Here is a 13,997-nt window from a genome sequence, read left to right as displayed (position 1 = left end):
GGGCTTATTGAGTAGGAGGCTTATTTAACTTGTTCGGGAGGGTTACCCTCCTACAACATGCTGTCCAAACAGATTCTTAATTATCCGGCTGAGAGTCTGAACATCTTGAGGAATTTGAAGTTTCTCATTAATATTATCATCACATTATGTAAGTCTACATTGCCAGTTTGTAGATGTATGGAGTTTCTAGTGGGGCCCCGGCACATAATAATTGCTTAATAAATTGCGATTATGAAAAGTTACTCTAGTGAACTATTAGTTTTTTTTTTTTTTTTTTAAGAAATACTCTTTTTTTTGAGATATTGTCTCGCTCTGTCGCCCAGGCTGGAGTGCAGTAGCACGATCACGGCTCACGGCAACCTCCGCCTCCTGGGTTCAAGCGATTCTCCTGCCTCAGTTGGGACTACAGGCATGCGCCACTGCACCCGGGTAATTTTTGTATTTTTAGTAGAGACGGGTTTCCACCCTGTTAGCCAGGCTGGTCTCCAACTCCTGACCTCAGGTAATCCACCCGTCTCCGTCTCCCAAAGTGTTGGGATTACAGGCGTGAGGCACCGCGTCCGGCCTAAGGTATACATTTCAATACTTTCAAATGCCTTAACTTTTTTTGGGGACACACTGGAGTTGTTTCAGAACACACAAAACAGGCTTTTTGAGGGCATTGACATAAATTCTCATTGATAGTCACCCCCACGCGGTGAAAACCACGTTACCTGGCATGTTTTCCGGTGGTTATTTTTAGAATAATAAAGATCGTCTCTATCTACCCAAGCAAATTTAATGTGCTGAACACAACAGAAACAACTTTTCTGTGGTTTAGGCAGCCCTCTCCCTTCACCTAAGTCATTTAGTGCGGATACGCAGAGAAGTGTTAATAGGAGCTGCTGGGCCACCAAGAATAACGCTCTTGCCATTGTAAGGCTTCGATCTCAAGCGGAGAGTTACTACGCATTTCACTTTAAACTGGGAAAGGAACCGGGACAAGGAAAAGAGCCCCACGTGCGAGTTCGTTCCTAGCTCGGGGGTTGGGGGAGCTTCCCAGGATACATGAGATAAATGAGTTAATCATCTCCTCCTGCAAGGCAGCCGCTTCAGAGTTATGTCGCCCGCCTGCGGGGACTAACGACTGCAATTAAGACGCTCCTTCTCGGTCCTGGTCCGGTTCCGTGCAGCGGGGAGCCGACTGTGAGTCACCCCGGCCCCGGGAGCCCAAGCAAAGAGGAGGGGCGCGCGCCAGAGGTGGAGGGGAGCCGCGGGGCGAAATTCTAGCCCGGGGACGCCTCCGAAGGAAGAGGAGGGGCGGCTGCGCGTGTGGAAGAGAAGGAAGAGGCGTCCAGGGAAGAGAAGAGAGGAAAGAAGGCGGAGGAAAGAGAAGGGGGCGAGCGGGAGCGCGGGCCAGGCCGGGCGGCGCCTCGGGGAGTGTCTGCAGCGCGGGGGCCGGGAGGGGCGGGGCCGCGGGCGCTCAGGGCTCGGCGGGGGCTGCCGGGATTGGGGCGCCACGGCTTGCGCTGGTCTCGGTGGCCGCTCCTCCGCGTCGCAGGGCTCGGCTCTACGGGACATGTCCGTGCCGCGCTCGCCGCGCGCCCGGGCCTGCTAGTTCCTCGGGGCTCCCTGAACGCGCGGCGCCGCACCTGGCAGCGGCCTCGGAGGCCGGCACGGGCAGGAGCGCGCGGCCGTGCGCACCGCGCCGCGACCGCTGCCGTCATGGGGCTGCAGCCCCTGGAGTTCAGCGACTGCTACCTCGACAGCCCGTGGTTCCGGGAGAGGATCCGCGCTCATGAAGCGGAACTTGAGAGGACCAACAAGTTCATCAAAGAGCTCATCAAGGACGGGAAGAACCTCATCGCTGCGACCAAAAGTAAGCGGGGACGCGGGCGCGGACGGGGCTGCGGCGTGGCGAGGCGGGGAGGAGCCTCTCTCGGCAGGAGGCGGAGGGTCTCGTGTCCGAGGCCAGCAGCCACAGGAACGGGGAATTCATTTCGGACCAGCCCAGCTCTCTCGGAACCCCGGGGGGGTGGTCCCTGGGGTCATTCCTTCTCGAGGCAGCGCGGCGAGACCCCACTCCCGGCCCTGCGGCTCTGCGGCGGCGGGAACTAGCTGCTGCCCATGGGCCCCGCCTGGCCGCCGCCGAACACCCCTTGCTGACTGCGCGCTCGGCTGAACCGACCCTAGGCTCTCCTGGCCCGGAGTCAGGTTTCATTGCTGCCTAAAGTTACAATCTCTTTCAAAACCGAGGCATCTGTTTGCCTAGTTTTGTTTTGTGACTTCTCAAAAGAACTTTCCTGGGGATTCTTTGAAACCCTGCGGGGGTGTTGAGTTTTCCGGAGTCCCCTTAAGCTTCACCTTTTCCCTCTCATTGTCTGATGTTCCCCGACAGTTCTGTTCCAGGTCCCTCACGTGCCAAACCAGAAAGTCCACCTGGCTTTATGCTGCTTCCGCACATTCCTCCCCTCCCGTGCTGAGGAGGGTTCAGAGATTGGGGTTTGGAAGGGTGAGCCGACAGCCTGCCCTCTAGCTCAAGCGGGCACTGCTTGCAAATAGGGAATTCCACCCGGGTTAGGCTTGGTGCCTTCCTCCCCTGAACTTCTCTGTCTCTTAAACTCGGAAGAAGACGTGAGATATAGGAGAGATAACTGTATTTTAGTGTAGTTGAGAGGCTTTCCAGGAGAGAGTGGGCCAAAATTCATGCAGAAATACAGAGTGAGTGATGCTGCTGGAAAGTGGGGCGGAATTAGCTCCAGTGAGGAGCTGGGCAGCCTGACCATCCCTTGGATCCATAACCCCTTAGGGGGATGGCGGTGAATGCCCCCTTTTCCTCTTTAAAAGACCTGCCCATACAGTAGACAGGGACTTGGGCGGTATCCAGCCTTGAGGGGCTGGGTTCTTAGGGCTTTAATCACTCACCTAGTCAGTTCAGTAATTCTCAGCCTTAGGTGTTCGTCCCTTGTACATTTGTTTGTAGATACCACCTCGGGAAAATCCCCCATCTCACTGTTCTCCCGACCGCGCCCCGCCCCAGTTTTCATTAAGGGCTATTAAAACATATTGAACATACTGTCTCGGCCACCCAGCATGGTACCTGGTACAATAAATATGCATTTAATGAATAAGTTGAAGTACATTTCTGTGGGAAGCATTTAGTGAGCCATCCCTGTAATTTTGGAAGCAAGTCACTCAACTTCTCTGGATGATCTCCAAGGTTCCTTTTGGTTCTCTGACCTCTTTGGTGTTGCAAAATAAGGATTGGGACTCACTTAGGGTTTTTTTTGTCTGTTTTGTTTTTAAGTCTCTGCTGCTTGAATCAGAAATGGGACTCTGGGGCATGCGACAAGTGGGCTTATTTGGTTGAGGGCTCTCCAGGCCCTTGACCTCTGGTTTGTGAGTTGGGTGGGAAGTAGGGGGGCGCTATACATATGGAGGAGTGAGCTTAGAAAGGAGGAGTTGGGGGTGGGGGTGCAGAGTGAACACGAGAATGAGAACTGAGGACTTTTTCTGTAACTTGGTATTAATCAGAGTCAGTGGCCAGGGAATGTACCTTCTCTCTCATTGGTCGTTGTAGTTCCCTCTTGAGCTAGAGAGATGTGGGGGAGAGGCAGAGGGCAAAGCCAGTTTGGCCACTGGTAGAAAGCTATTTCTGTGACAGCATATTAGCTTTGCTGCCATCAGGAAACATGCCTTAGGTTCCAACAGCATCCAGTGCATCTGGGGGGCCAGGTGTCAGCCTTCCTCCAGACTGTAGACTTTCTTGAATTTGTGAATTGGTATCTTACTCCTTTTGATTATCATGCTTTAACATAAGAAACATAACTCGTAATCATGCTTTGAGAGTGATTGGGAATTCTTTTTTTTCTCGTTATGTTCATTAAGAATTTGTTTAAATTCTTTCCCAGAAGGTGACAGGAACACAACTGTAGCTCATATGCCTTTTCACACTTGCTCCATAAAGTTTACTTCTAGTTCCTACCAAAGACGAAGAGCCTTGGACTAAAGTCAGGGGACCTGAGTTTAATTATTCTTCATCGGTTAGGGCTTGGCCATAGGAAAATTGAGGAGGTCTCATAATTCTCTTTGCATTCAGCTTTCCCTGCGTACCTCTTCGGGAAACTAATAAGGTTCTGCAGTATTTGAAAATGGCTTGATGAGGTTGTTTGAAATTGCAGTCCAGGTAAATGGTTCACCTAACCAGTTGAGCTTTTGTATAACATCAGAGAGTCAAGGAATGACATTAGGTGGAGGATCTACAGAAAGAATAAAACCCATTAGGTCAGATTGTTTGTATTTCCAGATATTTTACATTTTGTTTTACAAAAATGGCCTTTTGAGCGTTTCGAAAATTGTGTATTTAAGTGGTTTCTGTTTTTAATTGCCCTGCAAGGCGTGTCCTGTGTGCATTACATTCTTGGAAGATTTCAGTATGTAATTTCGATGTCTTGACACTTTGAAATCTTCCACAAATATCTAGAGTTTTGAGGCTCATGGGACCTGAAGGCTTACTACTGAGTTCAGTTAGATAGCAATCAGCAAATATTTAGCACCTACAATTTGCTAAATACTGGAATTAGATACAGATTTATAATAGGGTAGAGGCCCTTGCACTTGAGTTTATTGTCCTGTAGTTGAATTTACTTCAATCTAAGGAATATTTTTGAACTCCTTACTGTGCTGCGCTAAATTCTTGAAGAAATAAAGGATGTAGACACATACCTGTTACAGGGTTTAAAATTTAGTGACAAGTATTCTAACTTTTCCAGGGACAAGGGTTTGTATGTTAGAGTAGAGGAGGTTTGTTGGAAGTTTTGGAAGTCACTGGTGATAAGGAGTAAAACCTTATCATACAGGAAACCAGAAGAAACCAGAACACTGGCAGTGTTTGGAGAAGAGTGAAGAGACTAGTTTGCTGGAATGGTGGTTTTTCAGGGAGTGGTAGACTGGGATGAATGGAGAGGTCAGTTTTAGATTATGGAGGGCCATAAAAGCAAGGTTAGGAATGTGGAGTTTATCTTGTGGAGAGTTACTGAAGGCTTTTCTTTTTTTTTTTTCTTTTTTTGAGACAGAGTCTGGCTCTGTAGCCCAGGCTGGAGTGCAGTGGTGCGATCTTGACCTGGGCTCAATGCAAGCTCCGCCTCCCGGGTTCATGCCATTCTCCTGCCTCAGCCTCCTGAGTAGCTGGGACTACAGGTGCCTGCCACCGCGCCCGGCTAATTTTTTGTATTTTTGGTAGAGACGGGGTTTCACCGTATTAGCCAGGATGGTCTCGATCTCCTGACCTCGTGATCCACCCGCCTTGGCCTCCCAAAGTGCTGGGATTACAAGCGTGAGCCACCGCGCCCGGCCATGAAGGCTTTTCAAGAAGGCTGACATAATAGCATAGAGATGGTTTAGAGACAGTATTGCACATTTGTGTGTAGGGTGAATTTGGAGATAGCACTGAGGGTGGGGAGGAATTCCAGAGAGAAAAGCCAGTGATTTCAGTGGTAGAGTTGGAGATTATTCACTCAATTCAATGAATTCATTGTTCAAATGGCTTTTTTAGTTTTCTTTTTAAAGTACTTTCCTTTCTTAGAATAACCAGTGTCTTCTTTCGATGGAATTTAAACTTTTGTAAGCCTTCGTGATGTCTGTGTAGTTTCAGTTACTTACGATTCATACAGGTAGGTAGCACAGTTGCCAGAAACAGCAATAAACCATATATGCTTTTCTCATAAATTTTACATTAGGCAGTCTTGAGAAAATGTATCTTGTTCTGTAGAGAAATATTTTTTTAAAACAAATAGTCCTTACAGTTATTAAGCACTAATACAGTGATATAAAATGATCTGTAGTAAACTTAAATTGTCTAGCTCTGTGTGTGTGTGTCGCTGAAGGGGCCCTTATTAGTGAGTCTGCTGTTACTAAACAGGTATGGAAAAGGATGTAAAGGACCTTGTTAGTGGCAGAGCCAGGACAAGAATTTAGGTCTTCCAGACTTGGTTTTGATACTTCTAGCCTCGGCATTTTAATGGTTTTTGCTTTGTTTCTCTTAGGAAAAACATAAGTTCCCTTAGGCTGTCTTTACGTTTACTGTTTCAGAGAAATATTCTTTTCGGGAAATTTCTTAAGTTGCCATTACATTAAACCTACTGAGATTTGGAAGACTAAAAATAATTTTCCTATTTTGTAAACTTGAGCCTTGGTTTCCTTTTTTTTTTTTTTTTTTGTAAAATGGGACTGACTGATAGAGAAAGCCTTGAGGAATAAATGAAACGGTGTGAAAGTGCTTTGAAACACAAATGTAAAATGGTGGTGTAGACACTACTGCTGGCTCAGCCAACATTCCTTTTCCCTCTGACAATCCAGATTTCATTCAAGTGTCTGCATCCTTTTCAGATGACTCAGGGGAAGGCATTTCAGGGTAATTCTGATTAATCTAACTCAGTGGTTCTCAAGCCTAGCTGCTCAATAAAATCACCTGGGGGAACTGTTAAAGCAGTCAGGGTTGAGAAACTAAACTCTACCTCAGTTATGATAAACCCATTTTCTGGGTTGGTAATTATTATAAGAATGAGGTTGTATTCCAGTTCTGGCCAATGAGACATGACAGGAAGTCTTCTGGATACTTCAGGGAGAGGTTTCCTTTTGTTATAGGAGACTTGAAGAAAGATGGTTTTCTACTTTTCTGTATTGTCTTATGATGCCTGGAACTGCTACACACTATATTGGGCCTGAGCGGCATAGTGCACTAACTGAATTTGGGTTCTTGATGCTGTTGGGAAACCTGTGGGTTTTTCTATGGTTTGAGGGTCTTGTTAAATGACAGACAGTTTTGAGTTGGGTGTTCTGCTACTTAATGCCCTAGGGTTTTTTTTTTTTTAAATTTTTTAAATTTTATTTGAGATGAGTCTTGCCCTGTCGCCCAGGTTGGAATTCAGTGGCGCAATCTTGGCTCAGTGCAACCTCCGTCTTCTGGGTTCAAGTGATTCTTGTGCCTCAGCCTCCCGAGTAGCTGGGATTACAGGCACGCACCACCACACTCAGCTAATTTTTGTACTTTTTTTTTTTGTGGAGACGGTTTCACCGTGGTTGGTCTTGAACTCCTGGCCTCATGTGATCCATCCACCTCAGCCTCCCAAAGTGCTGGGATTACAGGTGTCAGCCACTGCGCCCGGCCTTAATGGCCTAATTTTGATAAAGTGGTGTAATTGTAAATTTTGTGTTTATGCTCCCATCAGTGGAATTTAGAGAGATGCAGAAAATAAAATGCTATTTTAAAAAGTTAATAAATTGCAATATATTTTTTTACCGAATGGAAAGGAATACTTACGCACATTCTTTTTTTTTTTTTTTTTGAGAGAGTCTTGCTCTGTCGCCCAGGCTGGAATGCAGTGGCGTGATCTCGGCTCACTGCAAGCTCCACCTCCTGGGTTCACACCATTCTCCTGGCTCAGCCTCCCCAGTAGCTGGGACTACAGGTGCCCCCCACCACGCCTGGCTAATTTTTTGTATTTTTAGTAGAGGTGGAGTTTCACCATGTTAGCCAGGATGGTCTGTATCTCCTGACCTGGTGATTCGCCCATCTCGGCCTACCAAAGTGCTGGGATTACAGGCTTGAGCCGCCACGCCCAGCCAGCACATTCTTTGCCTTAAGGAAGTTACCATAGAGCCCCTACAATTTGGGACATCACCTGGGATAAGTCGAACTGTCACTTGGGGGTTTTATTACAGTGGCTGGTCTCCAGTGTGAATGGAGACTGGCTGTGAAAATAATTACAATCAGACTTGAGCCAGGGTAGGGACCCAGACAGGCTTGAAAAACTTGAAATGCTTTACTCACTGCAGGTGGTCTTTACTCTATTTAGAGTTGTTCCTATTTAGAGCCTGCCACCAGCTGAGCCATGTTTATTTAGAACAGATTTTTACTAGCCAGTCAGCAATCTAATGTTCTCAGTATCTTTTTGTCACATTGCCTTTCTCTGTCCTCCCGTCTGCTGGGGTTCCTTTGACCAGCTCCTTTTTGCTTTTTTTTTTTTTTTTTTTTTAGGGGACTGGGGTACATTGTAGACTTTTGGATAAAGAATACATAGAGGAGGGTATTTTTGTGTTTAATCTTTAAAATAGCTGATGGAATATAATATAGAAGATTAAGAGCATAAGCTGAGTTTGGCTGGATTCATACCCAAGCTCAACCACCTGCTAACAGGGGATCCTTGCTCAAGCTGCTTAGCTTTTCTCTCTCTCTGTTCTCGTCAATAAAATAGAAATTATAATACGACCTACTGTATTGGGTTAAAAGTAGGATTTGTTAATACACGTAAAGCATTTAGTGCTCACAGATGAACAGTTATGATGACGTATCTAAATTACAGGCATATGTTTTAATATCAAGGCCCTGTTCTTGCCTCAAAATAGCTGTTCTGCACCCTACACCAGGTATCTAACCTTTTAGTGTTTATTACCCCTAACAGTGTATTTCTCCAAAGCACCATTACCAGTGACCGAGAGACAAAATTGTCAAATCCTGGAAAGCCTTCCAAATTTTGATTGTAGTTCAGGATGCTGGAAAATCTTGAAAACACATTGGTGGCCAGGCTTGGTGGCTTAAGTCTGTAATCCCAGCACTTTGAGAGGCTGAGGCGGGTGAATCACTTGAGGTCAGGAGTTCAAGACTAGTCTGGAGAACATGGTGAAACCCCATCTCTACTAAAAATACAAAAAAAAAAAAAAAAAAAAAAAAAAAGCCAGGTATGGTGGCAGGGGCATGTAATCCCAGCTTCTTGGGGTGGGGGACAAGGCAGGACAGTGCTTGAATCCAGGAGGTGGAGGTTGCAGTGAGCTGAGATCACGCCACTGCACTCCAGCCTGGGCAACAGATGAGACTCTGTCTCCAAAAAGAAAAAAAAAAAAAAAAATACACTGGCAAATCAGAGCTTAGTGGTATCTTGGGAAAATATTTTCTAGAATTTATTTTTTATTCACAAAGATTTGAAAATGAAGTAGAATGTGTTGCTAAGGTCACTGCAAATCTAGTAAGCAATCTACAGTGGAGGTTCAGGCAGTCAGCAGCAGGCCTTTTCTCCAAGGGGCTGATAAGGAAGAGTTGATGACGAGTTCAGCTCAAGGTATTGACATGACAATGTAAATGACTGCAGCCTTCACATACTTCAAATTACAGAGATACTTTTTGAGGACGTGAACTCAAAATTAGGGTTTCCAGCGTCTGACATGCTGAAATCCTAACAGCTTCTATTTGCTATGGTAAATTCACAATGAAAAAAAGAAGACAGCCAGAGACATCCCTAAGAGGGATTTTCCTTAGAGCTGTTAGGTAATCCTGTTCTCTAAAGCAGAATCCTCAAAGTCCCCTGTACAGATTCCCAAGGAAGCTGTTTTGAATTCTGTGACTTCAGTAGCCGTTTATCACCTTATATTTTAGGCTTTTTTTTTTTTTTCTTTAGACGGAGTTTCGCTTTTGTTGCCCAGGCTGGAGTGCAGTGGCGCAATCTTGGCTCACTGCGACCTCCGCCTCCCACATTCAAGTGATTCTCCTGCCTCAGCCTCCCGAGTAGCTGGGATTATAGGCGCCTGCCACCACACCAGCTAATTTTTGTATTTTTAGTAGAGACAGGGTTTGACCCTGTTGGCCAGGCTGGTCTTGAACTCCTGACCTCAGGTGATTTGGTTGCCTTGGCCTCCAAAAGTCCTGGGATTACAGGTGTGAGCCACTGCACCTGGCCTTACTAGGTTACTTTTTTTTTTTTTTTTTTAAGACAGTCTTGCTCTGTTGCCCAGGGTGCAGTGCAGTGGCGCAGTCTTGGCTCACGCAACCTCCACCTCGCAAGTTCAAGCAAGTCTCCTGCCTCAGCCTCCCAAGTAGTTGGGATTACAGGTGTGTGCCACCATGCCTGGCTAATTTTTGTATTTTTTGTAGAGATGGAGTTTCACCACGTTGGCTAGGCTGGTCCTGAACTCCCTACCTCAGGTGATCCGCCCGCCTCGGCCTCCCAGGGGTGAGCCGCTGTGCCTGGCCACTAGGTTATTTTTAATGGAATTACGTTTCAAAGACAAATAGACAATTACAAATTACCTGATAAAGAATGTCTTACGTGGTGGAAAATGCATATAATTTAAATAAATTTAATAGTAGCTTTTAAGCATTTACTGTTGTTTTTACTTTGTGCTAAATTCAGCATAAGCGCTATGTTAAATTAAGAATTTACTCAGTAAAGTCAGAGAGATTAGTAGCTTGTCTAAATCACAATTTGTCATTAGTGGAGCTGGAATGTGAACCTAGGTTTATCTGACTCCGAAACCCGTAACCACAGTCATGAGCTGTCTCTGTGAAGGGGTGTGACCGTGGTCTTCTGCTAGGGGAGTGATGATCAATCGTGGTTATCTAGAGTGTGTGTATGTTTGATCTAGTTAGGATATTCTTTTTACCTCGATATGATGACTGATTTCAATTTTGTTAAATTTTAAGGCCCCTCTGGGGTCATTCTTATAATTTAAAGTGCTAATTTGTATTATGAGTACAGTATAGACATTCCAAGGTTGGGTTGATTTAGGATCCATTGCAAGACACGGACCTCCACTCTGTCTGTCTCTCTCAATATCCACCTTCCTCTTTTCCTCCCCATTCCTTGTTCTACTCTTCAGTAGAGTAACTTTTAACTTATTCTTTTAGTATTAGGCTTGTTTTTCCTTTAAAAAGTTTGAGATACTTAGAAATATAAAAAGATAGTCTCACGATAAACTTCATTTATTCCTCCCCTGCCCCAGCTTAATGAAAGTGTCTTGTATACCCATTCTTCTCCCCAAGGGGTAAGACCTATCTCAGATCTGGTGTTTATTATTCCTAGGCATTTTGATACAGTTGTGCACATCCGTAAACAATATATCATGTGTTTGCACATGTTTAGACTTTGTATAATGGTTTCATCCTATACTTTTTCCCACCTGAATATATTTGTGAGATTCATCCAATTGGATGTATGTAACTTTATTTCGTTTAGTTCAACCTCTTTTTCCTACAAGTTACATTTAAAAGTACTTTGTTAATTGATGTTCTATGATGATGTACCTTCTCCCTATGCATTTTTTGGATAACACTAAACATACTTAGAGAATATTCATGATGAAAGCCTTATTGAAATTAGTTTCATAAATTTAGGATGCTAGCTTTCAAAACAGTCAGTAATTAATAAACTCATGACTTTTAAAGACATTTAACCCATTTTCTTTTTAGTATTTTGTTACCAGCCCAGCATGGATGATCAGAGTAAGGCAGTTCATGTCTCAGGACTGTACGAGAACTGGTTTGAGTCAGAAACAAAAAATCTTTAAAAGCCATTTTGCTTCATTGAAATTAGACTTCTGACTAGAAAGAGAAAAATGATGTTTGTATAAACACAATGCACGCGGAGAATTCTGGTAACTATCAAGCTAGTTGGGGTGGATGAACATGATTTTCAGGCAGGGACTGGATGGTATCTTGTGGTAAGCCCTAAAGCAAACACTGGCAGGCCTGCTTCCCTTACTTATCCTAACACAGGAACATAATTTCCAGGGGGATGCTTTTGTATTGTGAAGGCCTTGATATTCACACACACACACAGAGAAAAACACCAGACGTTTTACATTCTAAAGGTAGGCATCTTTATATCGTTCTCTTTACACACACACACACACACACACATACACACAAATACACACCCCCACCCACACCCACCCACACCCATCAGGCGCTTTACATTCTAAAGGCAGGCATCTCTGTAAACTCTGAGACGGACTGGAATCACACCCCAAGTTGCTGCCATTGCGAGGCCTGACTCCCTGGTCCAACTAGAATTTCCTCCCTGTGTTTCTCAGGAAGATGTCAATCCACTGCCACTTAATATTTCAACGGTGAGTGTGATTTCTCTGGGCTTATTGACTTGTTCACCCACAGGCACCTTCTACCCTCACTCTTGGTGGCAAGTCATGGTGAGGTGTGTGGCTGGAGGAACTCAATTTGGCCACGGCAGTGTCACCTCAGGTCAGAAGACAGGATGTGGAATGGTCTCTTAAAAAAAAAAATGAATGCTTTCTTCTCTGACTGTAAAGTTGGCCTCACAGTTTATTAGCTGTGTGACTTTGGGCAAGTTACTTAAGCCTTCAGTGCCTACATTTTACTTTATTAGTAAAATGGGCCTAGTAAGAATTCTGTCTCACTGGGTGGTGGTATTTAATCCTCACATTACATGTTAAAAGATCTTAGGACTCTGCCTGGCTATGGTAGGTGCCTGTTATTTTTATTATTATTAAAATAACTATCTTCCTTTGGTTGAACTTGGGCACAGTTGTGGCTTTACCCATAGTTACGGCAGAAATAGTCTGTGAACACATGTTCTTTTTTTTTTTTTTTGAGATGGAGTCTCTCTCTTTTAGCTCATGCTGGAGTGCAATGGCACAGTCTTGGCCCACTGCAACCTCTGCCTCCCGGGTTTAAGCGATTCTCCTGCCTCAGCATCCTGAGTAGCTGGGATTATAGGCACCCGCCACCACACCTGGCTTTTTTTTTTTTTTTTTTTTTTTTTTTTGGGACGGCGTCTCGCTCTGCCGCCCAGGCTGGAGTGCAGTGTCCGGATCTCAGCTCACTGCAAGCTCCGCCTCCCGGGTTTACGCCATTCTCCTGCCTCAGCCTCCCGAGTAGCTGGGACTACAGGCGGCCGCCACCTCGCCTGGCTAGATTTTTGTATATATTTAGTAGAGACGGGGTTTCACCGCGTTAGCCAGGATGGTCTTGATCTTCTGACCTCATGATCTGCCCGTCTCGGCCTCCCAAAGTACTGAGATTACAGGCTTGAGCCACCGTTCCTGGCCATGGCTATTTTTTTTCTTTTTGTATTTTTAGTAGAAACGGGGTTTCACCATGTTGGCCTTGAACTCCTGACCTCAGGTGATCTGCCTGTCTCGGCGTCCCAAAGTCCTGGGATTACAGGTATGAGCCACCGTGCCCGGCACATGTTTTTTTCTTCCAGTCTAACCATATTTTGAAGCACAGAGCTGAATATAGGCCTGTCATTTATTTATACATAGGAGAAACCATCCATAATAGTGTGTTGAAATCTGATGTATTACTGAAAGCCTTTGCTTTAAAGTTTTGGGGACAAAGCCTGAAGTACAAGGGAATACAGTGTTCTTGACATGACATTCCATTTATTTGAAAATTGGGCAGATTCTCTGCCATGCTGACAGTTTTTTTTTTTTTTTTTTTTTTTTAATTTTTATTTTTGGAGACAGTCTCACTCTGTCACCCAGGCTGGAGTGCAGTGGTGTGATCTCAGCTCACTGCAACCTCTGCCTGCTGGGTTCAAGCGATTCTCCTGCCTCAACCTCCTGAGTAGCTGGGCTTACAGGCGCATGCCACCACGCCTGGCTATTTTTTTTGTATTTTTAGTGGAGATGGGGCTTCACCATGTTGACCAGGATGGTCTCGAATGCCTGACCTCGTGATCCACCTGCCTCAGCCTCTCAAAGTGCTGGTATTACAGGTGTAAGCCACTGCACCCAGCCGATAGTTTTGTTTTTATTTTGTGAAATGCAAGTCAAAGGCAACACAGCAAACATACTAAAATAGATAGGTCTTTGAAACCAGGTTTACTTACTGTGTGACCTTCGGCAAGTTGTTTAACATCTCTGTGCCTTGATTTCCTCCTCTGTAAAATGTGGATAGTAGTCAACTGGGCGCAGTGGCGCACACCTGTAATTCCAGCACTTTGGGAGGCCGAGGTGGGCGGATCACCTGAGGTCTGGCGTTCAAGACCAGCCTGACAAACATGGAGAAACCCCATCTCTACTAAAAATATAAAATTAGCTGGGCGTGGTGGTGCATGCCTGTAATCCCAGCTACTCTAGAGGCTGAGGCAGGAGAGTCGCTTGAACCCGGGAGGCAGAGGTTGCAGTGAGCCAAGATTGCGCCATTGCAGTCCAGCCTGGGCAACAAGAGTGAAACTCCTCAAAAAAAAAAAACAAAAAGTGGATGA

The 13,997-nt window shown here is 45.3% G+C and overlaps 2 protein-coding genes across 2 annotated transcripts in view; one reads left to right on the top strand and one right to left on the bottom strand.

Annotated features, from left to right (window-relative positions):
* Nucleotides 1–302: 302 nt before the first annotated feature.
* LOC111552903 lies at nucleotides 303–2,356 on the bottom strand. Its single transcript, XM_023227388.1, has one exon. The coding sequence runs from the start codon at nucleotides 1,558–1,560 to the stop codon at nucleotides 1,120–1,122; it is 441 nt and encodes a 146-aa protein (XP_023083156.1). The 5' UTR covers nucleotides 1,561–2,356; the 3' UTR covers nucleotides 303–1,119.
* ARHGAP10 (Rho GTPase activating protein 10) overlaps nucleotides 1,705–13,997 on the top strand; it is a 333,033-nt gene continuing 320,740 nt past the window's right edge. The window contains exon 1 of the mRNA XM_023227376.1: nucleotides 1,705–1,858. Coding sequence (XP_023083144.1) covers nucleotides 1,705–1,858 — 154 coding nt within the window. The remainder of the gene's footprint in view (nucleotides 1,859–13,997) is intronic.

The sequence above is a fragment of the Piliocolobus tephrosceles genome, chromosome 3 (assembly GCF_002776525.5).
Source record: "Piliocolobus tephrosceles isolate RC106 chromosome 3, ASM277652v3, whole genome shotgun sequence".
Classification (NCBI taxonomy): Eukaryota; Metazoa; Chordata; class Mammalia; order Primates; family Cercopithecidae; genus Piliocolobus; species Piliocolobus tephrosceles.
This window is presented reverse-complemented; position numbering and strand designations above follow the sequence as displayed.